Here is a 17,089-nt window from a genome sequence, read left to right as displayed (position 1 = left end):
GAATAACCCGCACCGGGCTATGTAGGCGAACCGGGGACACCATGCGTAAGGCTGGTGCCATGTAAGCCGGCCCAAGGAGACTTACTGGTGGCCAGATATGTAGAGCCGGCTTCATGGCACTTGGCTCAATGCTCAATCTAGCCCTACCAGTGCGGGGAGGTGGAATAACCCGCACCGGGCTATGCACACGTACAGGAGACACCGTGCGCTCTACTGCGTAACACGGTGTCTGCCCGTACTCCCGCTCTCCACGGTTAGCCTGGGAAGTGGGCGCAGGTCTCCTACCTGCCCTAGACCCACTACCTCTTAGCCCCCCCCCCCAAGAAATTTTTGGGGTTTCTTCTCGGGCTTCCTTGCTAGCCGCGTACCTTCATATCTGCGGTTTTGAGCTTCATTCTCCGGTTTCCAGCCACGTCTCTTTGCTGCCTCCTCATACCACCGCTCCTGGGCTCTCGCTGCTTCCATCTCCTCACGAGCGCGGCGATATTCCCCAATGTGAGCCCAGTGTCCTTTTCCCTCCAATACTTCATCCCATGTCCAGGATTCCTGTGTAGCAGGCCACTGCTCAAATTCATGCTGCTTGGTTCTGGTGTGGTGGGTGGTTCTGTAACGGCTTTCCTCCTCCTCTTCATCCGAAGAGGAGGAGCAGGGATTGAACCAAAATGCAGCGTTGGAATATGACATACTGATTTATTGAACAAGACGAAAAAAACACGAAAACACTTTAACAAACTACAAAACAACAAACGACGTAGACGCACCTGAACATAAGAACTTACATATAACGAAGAACGCATGAAACAGGAACAGACTACATAAACCGAACAAACGAACAAACAAACCGAAAACAGTCCCGTGTGGCGCAACGTACACAGACACAGGAGACAACCACCCACAACAAACAATGTGAAAACACCTACCTTAATATGACTCTCAATCAGAGGAAATGAAAACCACCTGCCTCTAATTGAGAGCCATATCAGGTCACCCTTAAACAAACATAGAAACACATAACATAGACTACCCACCCAAACTCACGCCCTGACCGTCAAACACATACAAAATAACAGAAAACCGGTCAGGAACGTGACAATAGCTCCACATTGATCTGGTACTGGTACTCCCTGTATATAGCTCCTCATTGATCTGGTACTGGTACTCCCTGTATATAGCTCCACATTGATCTGGTACTCCCTGGATATAGCTCCACATTGATCTGGTACTGGTACTCCCTGTATATAGCTCTACATTGATCTGGTACTGGTACTCCCTGTATATAGTACTGGTACTCCCTGTATATAGCTCCACATTGATCTGGTACTGGTACTCCCTGTATATAGCTCTACATTGATCTGGTACTGGTACTCCCTGTATATAGTACTGGTACTCTCTGTATATAGCTCCACATTGATCTGGTACTGGTACTCCCTGTATATAGCTCCACATTGATATGGTACTTGTACTCCCTGTATATAGCTCCACATTGATCTGGTACTGGTACTCCCTGTATATAGCTCCATATTGATCTGGTACTGGTACTCTCTGTATATAGCTCCACATTGATCTGATACTGGTACTTCCTGTATATAGCTCCACATTGATCTGGTACTAATACTCCCTGTATATAGCTCCACATTGATCTGATACTGGTACTCCCTGTATATAGCTCCACATTGATCTGGTACTGGTACTCCCTGTATATAGCAGCACATGTTACCATTTTATTTTTAAACTGCATCGTTGGGAAGGGCTCGTAAAGCAAGCATTTCAGGGAAAAGTCTACACCTGTTGTATTCGGCGCATGTCACAAATACAATTGTATTTTATTTGATGTTGATAGATTACATTAAGTTGATAGCAATTATGCAACATGGTACACTATAATGGAAACTATCAAGATCTTATCAACATTGACAGATTGTTTACCGTCAGCAATAAATTATATCCATCCTTACCTCACTGACTACTCGGGACAGTTATTCCTTACTCGGGACAGTTATTCCTTACTCGGGACAGTTATTCCTTACTCGGGACAGTTATTCCTTACTCGGGACAGTTATTCCTTACTCTGCAGTTATTCCTTACTCTGCAGTTATTCCTTACTCGGGACAGTTATTCCTTACTCGGGACAGTTATTCCTTACTCGGGACAGTTATTCCTTACTCTGCAGTTATTCCTTACTCTGCAGTTATTCCTTACTCTGCAGTTATTCCTTACTCGGGACAGTTATTCCTTACTCGGGACAGTTATTCCTTACTCGGGACAGTTATTCCTTACTCGGGACAGTTATTCCTTACTCGGGACAGTTATTCCTTACTCTGCAGTTATTCCTTACTCGGCAGTTATTCCTTACTCGGGACAGTTATTCCTTACTCGGGACAGTTATTCCTTACTCGGGACAGTTATTCCTTACTCGGGACAGTTATTCCTTACTCGGGACAGTTATTCCTTACTCTGCAGTTATTCCTTACTCTGCAGTTATTCCTTACTCGGGACAGTTATTCCTTACTCGGGACAGTTATTCCTTACTCGGGACAGTTATTCCTTACTCTGCAGTTATTCCTTACTCGGGACAGTTATTCCTTACTCGGGACAGTTATTCCTTACTCGGGACAGTTATTCCTTACTCGGGACAGTTATTCCTTACTCTGCAGTTATTCCTTACTCGGGACAGTTATTCCTTACTCGGGACAGTTATTCCTTACTCGGGACAGTTATTCCTTACTCGGGACAGTTATTCCTTACTCGGGACAGTTATTCTGTAGCAGTCTAGTCAAATGGTGTTCTATTCTGTCTGGCAATCTCTGAGCCCTGCTCAAAAACAGCGGACTATATAAGGAATATCAAAGCAAATTTTATTTGTCACGTGCCGAATACAACAGGTGTAGGTAGACCTTACAGTGAAATGCTTACTTACAATCCCCTTAACCAACAACGCAGTTCAAGAAAAAGAGTTAAGAAATACTAAAGATTTTTTTTTTAAACAATAAATAAGTAACACAATAAAATAACAATAATAAGGCTATATACAGGGGGTACCGGTACCGAGTCAATATGCGGGGGGGGTACAGGTTAGTCGAGGTAATTGAGGTCATTTGTACATGTAGGTTATGCATAGATAATAGACAGCGAGTAGCAGCAGTGTAAAAACAAGGGAGGGAGGTCATTGTAAATAGTCTGGGTGGCCATTTGATTCATTGTTCAGCAGTCTTATGGCTTGGGGATAGAACTTGTTAAGGAGCCTTTTGGACCTGGACTTGGCTCCGGTACCGCTAGGACGCCATGCGGGACACACTAATGGTATCTGAGCCTGGTTCTGGTGCCAGGTCAGAAGGCCAGAGGTGACTCACCTGGAAGTCCTCCTGGGGGAACTGCAGCATGTCCCGGAGGACATCACTGAGAATCTGGGTCTTCCTCTGGACAAGAACAGTCTCATAGTCCAGCGGTTCGATAACTTTGGGCTTCACCTGGGGAACACATAGACACAACATGCGGTTAATATACAGGTATTTACACAGACAACATGTTGATAATATACAGGTATTTACACAGACAACATGTTGATAATATACAGGTATTTACACAGACAACATGTTGATAATATACAGGTATTTACACAGAGACCATGTTGATAATATACAGGTATTTACACAGACAACATGTTGATAATATACAGGTATTTACACAGACAACATGTTGATAATATACAGGTATTTACACAGACAACATGTTGATAATATACAGGTATTTACACAGACAACATGTTGATAATATACAGGTATTTACACAGACAACATGTTGATAATATACAGGTATTTACACAGACAACATGTTGATAATATACAGGTATTTACACAGACAACATGCTGATAATACACAGGTATTTACACAGACAACATGCTGTTAATATACAGGTATTTACACAGACAACATGCTGTTAATATACAGGTATTTACACACACAACATGTTGATAATATACAGGTATTTACACAGACAACATGCTGTTAATATACAGTTATTTACACAGACAACATGCTGTTAATATACAGGTATTTACACAGACAACATGTTGATAATATACAGGTATTTACACAGACAACATGTTGATAATATCCAGGTATTTACACAGACAACATGCTGTTAATATACAGGTATTTACACAGAGACCATGTTGATAATATACAGGTATTTACACAGACAACATGTTGATAATATACAGGTATTTACACAGACAACATGCTGTTAATATACAGGTATTTACACAGACAACATGCTGTTAATATACAGGTATTTACACAGACAACATGTTGATAATATACAGGTATTTACACAGACAACATGTTGATAATATACAGGTATTTACACAGACAACATGTTGATAATATACAGGTATTTACACAGACAACATGTTGATAATATCCAGGTATTTACACAGACATTTTGATAATATACAGGTATTTACACAGACAACACGTTTATAATATACAGGTATTTACACAGACAACATGTTGATAATATCCAGGTATTTACACAGACAACATGTTGATAATATACAGGTATTTACACAGACAACATGTTGATAATATACAGGTATTTACACAGACAACATGCTGATAATATACAGGTATTTACACAGACAACATGTTGATAATATACAGGTATTTACACAGACAACATGCTGTTAATATACAGGTATTTACAAACACAACATGTTGATAATATACAGGTATTTACACAGACAACATGCTGTTAATATACAGTTATTTACACAGACAACATGCTGTTAATATACAGGTATTTACACAGACAACATGTTGATAATATACAGGTATTTACACAGACAACATGTTGATAATATCCAGGTATTTACACAGACAACATGCTGTTAATATACAGGTATTTACACAGAGACCATGTTGATAATATACAGGTATTTACACAGACAACATGTTGATAATATACAGGTATTTACACAGACAACATGCTGTTAATATACAGGTATTTACACAGACAACATGTTGATAATATACAGGTATTTACACAGACAACATGCTGTTAATATACAGGTATTTACAAACACAACATGTTGATAATATACAGGTATTTACACAGACAACATGCTGTTAATATACAGGTATTTACAAACACAACATGTTGATAATATACAGGTATTTACACAGACAACATGCTGTTAATATACAGGTATTTACACAGACAACATGCTGTTAATATACAGGTATTTACACAGACAACATGTTGATAATATACAGGTATTTACACAGACAACATGTTGATAATATACAGGTATTTACACAGACAACATGTTGATAATATACAGGTATTTACACAGACAACATGTTGATAATATACAGGTATTTACACAGACATTTTGATAATATACAGGTATTTACACAGACAACATGCTGTTAATATACAGTTATTTACACAGACAACATGTTGATAATATACAGGTATTTACACAGAGACCATGTTGATAATATACAGGTATTTACACAGACAACATGCTGATAATATACAGGTATTTACACAGACAACATGTTGATAATATACAGGTATTTACACAGAGACCATGTTGATAATATACAGGTATTTACACAGACAACATGTTGATAATATACAGGTATTTACACAGACAACATGTTGATAATATACAGGTATTTACACAGACAACATGTTGATAATATACAGGTATTTACACAGACAACATGTTGATAATATACAGGTATTTACACAGACAACATGTTGATAATATACAGGTATTTACACAGACAACATGCTGTTAATATACAGTTATTTACACAGACAACATGCTGTTAATATACAGGTATTTACACAGACAACATGCTGTTAATATACAGGTATTTACACAGACAACATGCTGTTAATATACAGGTATTTACACAGACAACATGTTGATAATATCCAGGTATTTACACAGACAACATGCTGTTTTCAAAGCCGACCAGAGGAGTGCTTTGAAAAGGTGGATATCTCTTTTAGGGAGGACTTTCTCAACTCTAACACACAACATAAAGATGGCGGAGTCTCACTGTGGACTTCAAAAGGAGAGCTAAGAAGTGAACTTGGGCCCTGGTCAAAAGTAATACATTTGGGACGCAGTCAGTATTGTAAGTTGAGCTCAGAGAATCTGTAGCTGCTGGGGCCCTTCTCACATATGCTATCTGTTAGCCCCCCCGCGACAACCCTACGAGGGCTGCAGCCTGCAGCCGCCCACAGAGAACACATCCGCCTTTACTAGCTCCCTGATGGAAGGCAGGATTATTATGACATCACTCTCTGACAGCTAACACACAGCTCTGATGGAAGGGAGGATCAGTATGACATCACTCTCTGGCAGCTAACACACAGCTCTGATGGAAGGCAGGATCATTATGACATCACTCTCTGACAGCTAACACACAGCTCTGATGGAAGGCAGGATCATTATGACATCACTCTCTGACAGCTAACACACAGCTCTGATGGAAGGGAGGATCAGTATGACATCACTCTCTGGCAGCTAACACACAGCTCTGATGGAAGGCAGGATCATTATGACATCACTCTCTGACAGCTAACACACAGCTCTGATGGAAGGCAGGATCATTATGACATCACTCTCTGACAGCTAACACACAGCTCTGATGGAAGGCAGGATCATTATGACATCACTCTCTGACAGCTAACACACAGCTCTGATGGAAGGGAGGATCAGTATGACATCACTCTCTGACAGCTAACACACAGCTCTGATGGAAGGCAGGATTATTATGACATCACTCTCTGACAGCTAACACACAGCTCTGATGGAAGGGAGGATCAGTATGACATCACTCTCTGACAGCTAACACACAGCTCTGATGGAAGGCAGGATTATTATGACATCATGTCACTCTCTGACAGCTAACACACAGCTCTGATGGAAGGGAGGATCAGTATGACATCACTCTCTGACAGCTAACACACAGCTCTGTCCCGTCACTAAGGAGCACGTTACAACTCAACACCATGGGTAAGAGCTACACTATCTAATGTTTAGAGAACACACATGGTATCTATATGAATGTTTGAACCTCACCGTCCAAACCATCTGGTTTTCTGATTGATATGATTACAGTTAGCTAAAAACATTGAACTGTTATATAATCAACTTTCGGGAGTATTTTAAAAACAGAATTGTGACGCATTGTTGTTCATATCAACATAAGGCCTTAAGCAGATAAGAATGTAGATTTCATTCCAGAGGGAATCAACTGTAGCTTTTGCATCTCACGTAATGTCTTCTGCTTGGACAAGCTGTACCACAGCAGGCAGTGGAGTTACATAAGATACCTCGATAGTGCTGCTACAGACCACATCCATCACTGACGATGACAATGTCCATTGAACTATATGAATCCACTGAAACACAAGGGACTTTGCTATATGATAATGTTGGTGGTATTATCATGGTAGTGTATACGATATGGCACAGTTCAGACATACACTCATCAAGCAGTAATAATACATAGTGGCCATAGAGGCACAGAACACTTGAGACGACTAAATCTATACATTCTCAACAGCTTGAGACGACTAAATCTATACATTCTCAACAGCTTGAGATGACTAAATCTATACATTCTCATCAGCTTGAGACGACTAAATCTATACATTCTCAACAGCTTGAGATGACTAAATCTATACATTCTCAACAGCTTGAGACGACTAAATCTATACATTCTCAACAGCTTGAGATGACTAAATCTATACATTCTCAACAGCTTGAGACGACTAAATCTATACATTCTCAACAGCTTGAGACGAGTAAATCTATACATTCTCAACAGCTTGAGACGACTAAATCTATACATTCTCAACAGCTTGAGACGACTAAATCTATACATTCTCAACAACTTGAGACGACTAAATCTATACATTCTCAACAGCTTGAGACGACTAAATCTATACATTCTCAACAGCTCCGGTAGAGAGCCAGGACTTTGGGTTGAGCAGCAGTACAGTTGCTTCGACATCTAGGATGATGATCTCAGAGGGAGAGTCTTATTAATGGACCAGTTTTAAGATGTATTGCTAGCGGCCATGCTAATAACACAGTCAGCACCTCAGTGTTGACTGGAGAGATCACTGTTTTTGTCCCTTTCACAGTCACAATCCACTGGACAAGTGCAAGACAGCGAGGAGGAGGGTGTCTTCCTATCTGCTCCTAGCCTGTGAGGGTATTATCAGACATTCTTCAGAAGAGTGACGCTGGCTTATGCAAGCATGAATACACACACACACACGTACTGTGAAGACACGCAAACGTGCCCAAACATACCCGCATTGAGGTCTGACACACGCACACACACTTTCTAACACACTGAGACAAGAACACGAATGACAGCTGACAGAGTCATGCTCTCAGGCCAGGTGTGTGAGGAGACATGAATACAGATTACTGGGAGATAACAGTCCAGACAGATGAGCTGTGTGTGTGTGTGTGCACACTTATCCTCTGTCAGCTGAAATCACCACATCGCTATGATCACAGAGCAGAGTCGCTGGTGTGTGTGGGGCCCCACAGCTACACAAGGCCAACCTGCCATAGAGTCAGCTTACTGTAAACCCTGGCTACATAACATTATAAACATAGGTAGCCTGTCCTGATTCCAGGTATTAACCTGTACATGGAATTCGACATTCTTTGAAAGCAAAAGGCGCCTCTAATTCAGTGACTACACATTGAATATGACAGTTATGTTTACTGTTAAGCCCACAGGAGCCAATACTGTAGAAACCTCACTAAACAGGGATTTTCCCAGACAATTCCTGGGCATGACACACCTGGGGGCCAGGTGACTGCTGACAGATTTTACAACAGTAAGCCAATCATCAGCCTACGGAAGCCAACAATATGCTACACACTATTAAAGAAAACACAAAAAGCTCATTCAATTCAATACAGGGACTTGAGGACAAATAGTACACATTTAATTTAGCCAATATCACATGTGCATTATGTGATTGATTCCTGAGCCATATTTTTATTTATTTAACAAGGCAAGTCAGTTAAGAACAAATTCTTATTTATAAGGAAGGCCTACCCCAGCTGGGTTAATTGTGCGCCGTCCTATGAGACTCTCAATCACAGCCGGTTGTGATACAACCTGGAATCGAACCAGGGTCTGTAGTGACACCTCCAGCACTGAGATGCAGTGCCTTATACCGCTGCGCCACTCAGGAGCCTACACTCTCCGTCATGACTTCACCCGGACTATTTACATTGACACCCTTTGTTTTTACACTACTGCTACTTGCTGTTAATTACCTGTGCATAGTCACTTTACAAATTACCTCGACTACCTGTACACCCGCACATTGACTCGGTACCGGTGACCCCTGTATATAGCCTTGTTATTGTTATGTCATTTTTTTGTGTTACTTTTTACTTTTGTTTATTTAGTAAATATTTTCTTAACTCTATTTATTGAACTGCATTGTTGGTTAAGGGCTTGTAAGTAAGCATTCCACGTTCAGGTCTACACCTGTTGTATTCGGCGCATGTGACAAATAAAATGTTATTTGATTTGCCTATTGTCAACCTTCCTCCCACTGTCCACATGACCGTTGAGGTTCTCCATATGCCTATGTCAGGGACCAGACAAGCATATTCAGACAAACCACAGAGTAAGCCCTGGATAAGAAAATGTCTATTCACTGACTGTAGCCCAGTCATTCTCACTCCCTCAGCCATGACCACAGCCCAGTCATTCTCACTCCCTCAGCCCACCGCCATGACCACAGCCCAGTCCACTGCTGTAGTGATGACCCTGATCCTCATACAGCACAGTACAGTACAGCACAGTACAGCACAGTACACCACAGTACAGCACAGTACAGTACAGCACAGCAGAGCACAGTACAGTACAGTACAGTACAGCACAGCACAGCACAGTACAGTACAGCACAGTACCACACAGTACAGTACAGTACAGCACAGCAGAGCACAGTACAGTACACCACAGTACAGTACAGCACAGTACAGCACAGTACAGTACAGTACAGTACAGCACAGTACAGTACAGTACAGTACAGCACAGCATAGTACAGTACACCACAGCATAGTACAGTACAGCACAGTACAGTACAGTACAGTACAGCACAGTACAGCACAGTACAGTACAGTACAGTACAGCACAGCATAGTACAGTACACCACAGCATAGTACAGTACAGCACAGTACAGTACAGTACAGTACAGCACAGCATAGTACAGTACACCACAGTACAGTACAGTACAGTACACCACAGCATAGTACAGTACACCACAGTGCAGTACAGTACAGTACAGTACACCACAGCATAGTACAGTACAGTACAGTACAGTACACCACAGCATAGTACAGTACAGCACAGTACAGTACAGTACACCACAGCATAGTACAGTACAGCACAGTACAGTACAGTACAGTACACCACAGTGCAGTACAGTACAGTACAGTACAGCACAGTACAGTACAGCACAGCAGAGCACAGTACAGCACAGCAGAGTACAGTACAGCACAGTACACCACAGTACAGCATAGTACAGTACAGCACAGCATAGTACAGTACAGCACACCACAGTACAGCACAGCAGAGCACAGTACAGTACAGTACAGTACAATACAGCACCCACTGTATTTTCATCTCTGAGATAGTAGGTCAAGTGGTTCTTTGTAGCTCAGCTGGTAGAGCATGGTGCTTGTAACACCAGGTAGTGGGTTCGATTCGCAGAACTTGCATACGTAAAATGGACGCACGCATGACTGTAAGTTGCTTTGGATAAAAGCGTCTGCTAAATGGCATATATTATAATATTACATGAGGGCAACCAGAGACTTATCACAAACGATGGGTAGTGCGGCTCAGTGACAACATGGTTAAATAGTGCATATGATTTGAAACAGAAGGGCAACTATTCCTTATTAACAACAAGTGCCTCTGGGAAATTTTAGCCTTTTGAAAAAAAGGCCGTTCTACTCACCATAGAAACGTCAGTTCTACTCACCATAGAAACGGCCGTTCTACTCACCATAGAAACGTCAGTTCTACTCAGCATAGAAACGGCCGTTCTACTCACCATAGAAACGGCCATTCTACTCACCATAGAAACGGCCGTTCTACTCACCATAGACACGTCAGTTCTACTCACCATAGAAACGGCAGTTCTACTCACCATAGAAACGGCCGTTCTACTCACCATAGAAACGGCCGTTCTACTCACCATAGAAACGGCCGTTCTACTCACCATAGAAACGGCCGTTCTACTCAACATAGAAACGGCAGTTCTACTCACCATAGAAACGGCCGTTCTACTCACCATAGAAACGGCCGTTCTACTCACCATAGAAACGGCAGTTCTACTCACCATAGAAACGGCCGTTCTACTCACCATAGAAACGGCAGTTCTACTCACCATAGAAACGTCAGTTCTACTCACCATAGAAACGTCAGTTCTACTCACCATAGAAACGGCAGTTCTACTCAACATAGAAACGTCAGTTCTACTCACCATAGAAACGGCCGTTCTACTCACCATAGAAACGGCCGTTCTACTCACCATAGAAACGGCCGTTCTACTCACCATAGAAACGGCAGTTCTACTCACCATAGAAACGGCAGTTCTACTCACCATAGAAACGTCAGTTCTACTCACCATAGAAACGGCCGTTCTACTCACCATAGAAATGGCAGTTCTACAGTTCTACTCACCATAGAAATGGCAGTTCTACAGTTCTACTCACCATAGGAAATAGTTAACAAAAATAGCTTCTTCTGGAGTCAAAGTCCAACTCTCTACCACTCTGATGGAGGTTTTTCACCGGGACTCAGCTTCCATCTCTCACTACACTACTACTTTACACCGGAACAGTCTGCGGTCCCTTTCTATTGGATACGGTTGAATTTCACTTCGATTTAAATACGCTGTTCAGGTAATCCAAGACCAATCAGATGACAAATTCAACCTGCCATGGATTGAACAGTACATCTGTTATTATGATTGACTTTTGAGCTGAATGAACAAGGAGGGGACTTTTATAAGAGGTATACACTACAGTAATTACCTCTAAAGACTGCAATTCAGTATCTTGGTCTATACAGCTAGTTTAACATCAGCAGAGTCCAACGTTCCTCTCCACTGTCGGACACAATGCACTTTTGAAATGTGAGCCTGCACCATTGTGTGGAATAATTAAAATATTGTCCTCCTAGAAGCTGCTAGCAGGACAAGGCCAGCTCAGAGCTCCCAGACTAGTCGTGAAACTGCTAGCAGAACAAGGCCATTTTAGACTAGTCATGAAGCTGCTAGCAGAACAAGGCCATTCTAGACTAGCCATGAAGCTGCTAGCAGAACAAGGCCATTCTAGACTAGCCATGAAGCTGCTAGCAGGACAAGGCCATTCTAGACTAGCCATGAAGCTGCTAGCAGAACAAGGCCATTCTAGACTAGTCATGAAGCTGCTAGCAGAACAAGGCCATTCTAGACTAGCCATGAAGCTGCTAGCAGGACAAGGCCATTCTAGACTAGTCATGAAGCTGCTAGCAGAACAAGGCCATTCTAGACTAGTCATGAAGCTGCTAGCAGAACAAGGCCATTCTAGACTAGTCATGAAGCTGCTAGCAGAACAAGGCCATTCTAGACTAGTCATGAAGCTGCTAGCAGAACAAGGCCATTCTAGACTAGCTATGAAGCTGCTAGCAGGACAAGGCCATTCTAGACTAGCCATGAAGCTGCTAGCAGGACAAGGCCATTCTAGACTAGCCATGAAGCTGCTAGCAGAACAAGGCCATTCTAGACTAGCTATGAAGCTGCTAGCAGGACAAGGCCATTCTAGACTAGCCATGAAGCTGCTAGCAGGACAAGGCCATTCTAGACTAGCCATGAAGCTGCTAGCAGAACAAGGCCATTCTAGACTAGTCATGAAGCTGCTAGCAGAACAAGGCCATTCTAGACTAGCCATGAAGCTGCTAGCAGGACAAGGCCATTCTAGACTAGTCATGAAGCTGCTAGCAGAACAAGGCCATTCTAGACTAGTCATGAAGCTGCTAGCAGAACAAGGCCATTCTAGACTAGTCATGAAGCTGCTAGCAGAACAAGGCCATTCTAGACTAGTCATGAAGCTGCTAGCAGAACAAGGCCATTCTAGACTAGCTATGAAGCTGCTAGCAGGACAAGGCCATTCTAGACTAGCCATGAAGCTGCTAGCAGGACAAGGCCATTCTAGACTAGACATGAAGCTGCTTGCAGAACAAGGCCATTCTAGACTAGTTATGAAGCTGCTAGCAGGACAAGGCCATTCTAGACTAGCCATGAAGCTGCTAGCAGAACAAGGCCATTCTAGACTAGTCATGAAGCTGCTAGCAGAACAAGGCCATTCTAGACTAGTCATGAAGCTGTTAGCAGGACAAGGCCATTCTAGACTAGTCATGAAGCTGCTAGCAGAACAAGGCCATTCTAGACTAGTCATGAAGCTGCTAGCAGAACAAGGCCATTCTAGACTAGCCATGAAGCTGCTAGCAGAACAAGGCCATTCTAGACTAGTCATGAAGCTGTTAGCAGGACAAGGCCATTCTAGACTAGTCATGAAGCTGCTAGCAGGACAAGGCCATTCTAGACTAGTCATGAAGCTGCTAGCAGGACAAGGCCATTCTAGACTAGTCATGAAGCTGCTAGCAGGACAAGGCCATTCTAGACTAGCCATGAAGCTGCTAGCAGGACAAGGCCATTCTAAACTAGTCATAAAGCTGCTAGCAGGACAAGGCCATTCTAGACTAGTCATAAAGCTGCTAGCAGGACAAGGCCATTCTAGACTAGCCATGAGGCTGCTAGCAGGACAAGGCCATTCTAGACTAGTCATAAAGCTGCTAGCAGGACAAGGCCATTCTAGACTAGTCATAAAGCTGCTAGCAGGACAAGGCCATTCTAGACTAGCCATGAAGCTGCTAGCAGGACAAGGCCATTCTAGACTAATGAAGCTGCTAGCAGGACAAGGCCATTCTAGACTAATGAAGCTGCTAGCAGAACAAGGCCATTCTAGACTAGCCATGAAGCTGCTAGCAGGACAAGGCCATTCTAGACTAGCCATGAAGCTGCTAGCAGGACAAGGCCATTCTAGACTAGCCATGAAGCTGCTAGCAGGACAAGGCCATTCTAGACTAGTCATAAAGCTGCTAGCAGGACAAGGCCATTCTAGACTAGTCATAAAGCTGCTAGCAGGACAAGGCCATTCTAGACTAGCCATGAAGCTGCTAGCAGGACAAGGCCATTCTAGACTAGCCATGAAGCTGCTAGCAGGACAAGGCCATTCTAGACTAATGAAGCTGCTAGCAGGACAAGGCCATTCTAGACTAGCCATGAAGCTGCTAGCAGGAAAAGGCCATTCTAGACTAGCCATGAAGCTGCTTGCAGGACAAGGCCATTCTAGACTAGTCATAAAGCTGCTAGCAGGAAAAGGCCATTCTAGACTAGTCATGAAGCTGCTAGCAGAACAAGGCCGGTTCAGAGGTTCCAGACTAGTCATGAAGCTGCTTGCAGAACAAGGCCAGTTCAGAGGTTCCAGACTAGTCATGAAGCTGCTAGCAAAACAAGGCCGGTTCAGAGGTTCCAGACTAGTCATGAAGCTGCTAGCAGAACAAGGCCATTCTAGACTAGTCATGAAGCTGCTAGCAGAACAAAGCCGGTTCAGAGGTTCCAGACTAGTCATGAAGCTGCTAGCAGAACAAGGCCGGTTCAGAGGTTCCAGACTAGTCATGAAGCTGCTAGCAGAACAAGGCCGGTTCAGAGGTTCCAGACTAGTCATGAAGCTGCTAGCAGAACAAGGCCGGTTCAGAGGTTCCAGACTAGTCATGAAGCTGCTAGCAGAACAAGGCCGGTTCAGAGGTTCCAGACTAGTCATGAAGCTGCTAGCAGAACAAGGCCGGTTCAGAGGTTCCAGACTAGTCATGAAGCTGCTAGCAGGACAAGGCCATTCCAGACTAGCCATGAAGCTGCTAGCAGAACAAGGCCGGTTCAGAGGTTCCAGACTAGTCATGAAGCTGCTAGCAGAACAAGGCCGGTTCAGAGGTTCCAGACTAGTCATGAAGCTGCTAGCAGAACAAGGCCGGTTCAGAGGTTCCAGACTAGTCATGAAGCTGCTAGCAGAACAAGGCCGGTTCAGAGGTTCCAGACTAGTCATGAAGCTGCTAGCAGGACAAGGCCGGTTCAGAGGTTCCAGACTAGTCATGAAGCTGCTAGCAGAACAAGGCCGGTTCAGAGGTTCCAGACTAGTCATGAAGCTGCTAGCAGAACAAGGCCGGTTCAGAGGTTCCAGACTAGTCATGAAGCTGCTAGCAGAACAAGGCCAGTTCAGAGGTTCCATACTAGTCATGAAGCTGCTAGCAAAACAAGGCCGGTTCAGAGGTTCCAGACTAGTCATGAAGCTGCTAGCAGAACAAGGCCGGTTCAGAGGTTCCAGACTAGTCATGAAGCTGCTAGCAGAACAAGGCCGGTTCAGAGGTTCCAGACTAGTCATGAAGCTGCTAGCAGGACAAGGCCGGTTCAGAGGTTCCAGACTAGTCATGAAGCTGCTAGCAGAACAAGGCCGGTTCAGAGGTTCCAGACTAGTCATGAAGCTGCTAGCAGGACAAGGCCGGTTCAGAGGTTCCAGACTAGTCATGAAGCTGCTAGCAGGACAAGGCCGGTTCAGAGGTTCCAGACTAGTCATGAAGCTGCTAGCAGGACAAGGCCGGTTCAGAGGTTCCAGACTAGTCATGAAGCTGCTAGCAGGACAAGGCCGGTTCAGAGGTTCCAGACTAGTCATGAAGCTGCTAGCAGAACAAGGCCGGTTCAGAGGTTCCAGACTAGTCATGAAGCTGCTAGCAGGACAAGGCCGGTTCAGAGGTTCCAGACTAGTCATGAAGCTGCTAGCAGAACAAGGCCGGTTCAGAGGTTCCAGACTAGTCATGAAGCTGCTAGCAGGACAAGGCCGGTTCAGAGGTTCCAGACTAGTCATGAAGCTGCTAGCAGGACAAGGCCGGTTCAGAGGTTCCAGACTAGTCATGAAGCTGCTAGCAGAACAAGGCCGGTTCAGAGGTTCCAGACTAGTCATGAAGCTGCTAGCAGGACAAGGCCGGTTCAGAGGTTCCAGACTAGTCATGAAGCTGCTAGCAGGACAAGGCCGGTTCAGAGGTTCCAGACTAGTCATGAAGCTGCTAGCAGGACAAGGCCGGTTCAGAGGTTCCAGACTAGTCATGAAGCTGCTAGCAGGACAAGGCCGGTTCAGAGGTTCCAGACTAGTCATGAAGCTGCTAGCAGGACAAGGCCGGTTCAGAGGTTCCAGACTAGTCATGAAGCTGCTAGCAGAACAAGGCCGGTTCAGAGGTTCCAGACTAGTCATGAAGCTGCTAGCAGAACAAGGCCGGTTCAGAGGTTCCAGACTAGTCATGAAGCTGCTAGCAGAACAAGGCCGGTTCAGAGGTTCCAGACTAGTCATGAAGCTGCTAGCAGAACAAGGCCGGTTCAGAGGTTCCAGACTAGTCATGAAGCTGCTAGCAGGACAAGGCCGGTTCAGAGGTTCCAGACTAGTCATGAAGCTGCTAGCAGAACAAGGCCGGTTCAGAGGTTCCAGACTAGTCATGAAGCTGCTAGCAGTACAAGGCCATTCCAGACTAGTCATGAAGCTGCTAGCAGGACAAGGCCAGTTCAGAGGTTCCAGACACCTGACTTCACAATAGTTATGCTACAACTACACCACAACAAGGACTATTGAGTGCTATTTGACTGTAAACAATATCCTCGAGCACTGCTGAAATGTGATGAAGTCACACAACCACTTTAGCTACCACTTACAGTTTCCAACCCAAAACATGTGGTAAAGAAATTCAGCCAACTACTAAAGTAACTTTTAGTGTCTCAGCTGAAACCATTGCTAGGTTATCCCCTCATTCCGTGACTTACCACCACCTGTGGCACTGCCTCCACCTCGGCTCCAGCCAAACTCTTGTACTGCTGGGGAGAGTCAATCACCAGCTCCTTCTTAGGGGCTTTGTTAGCCCTTCCTTGCAT

At 44.0% G+C, this 17,089-nt stretch overlaps 1 protein-coding gene across 1 annotated transcript in view; it reads right to left on the bottom strand.

Moving 5' to 3' along the window:
• The window catches only part of LOC120063680 (dedicator of cytokinesis protein 9-like), a 111,377-nt gene extending 94,288 nt beyond the window's left edge, over positions 1–17,089 (bottom strand). Inside the window, exons 1-2 of the mRNA XM_039013976.1 lie at positions 16,982–17,089; positions 3,351–3,467 (exon numbers count right to left, since the gene is read on the bottom strand). Of these exons, the coding sequence (XP_038869904.1) occupies positions 3,351–3,467; positions 16,982–17,089 (225 nt within the window). The remainder of the gene's footprint in view (positions 1–3,350; positions 3,468–16,981) is intronic.

The sequence above is a fragment of the Salvelinus namaycush genome, chromosome 19, assembly GCF_016432855.1.
Source record: "Salvelinus namaycush isolate Seneca chromosome 19, SaNama_1.0, whole genome shotgun sequence".
Classification (NCBI taxonomy): Eukaryota; Metazoa; Chordata; class Actinopteri; order Salmoniformes; family Salmonidae; genus Salvelinus; species Salvelinus namaycush.
The sequence above is the reverse complement of the archived record's forward strand: the minus strand, read 5'-3'. Positions and strand labels throughout refer to the sequence as shown.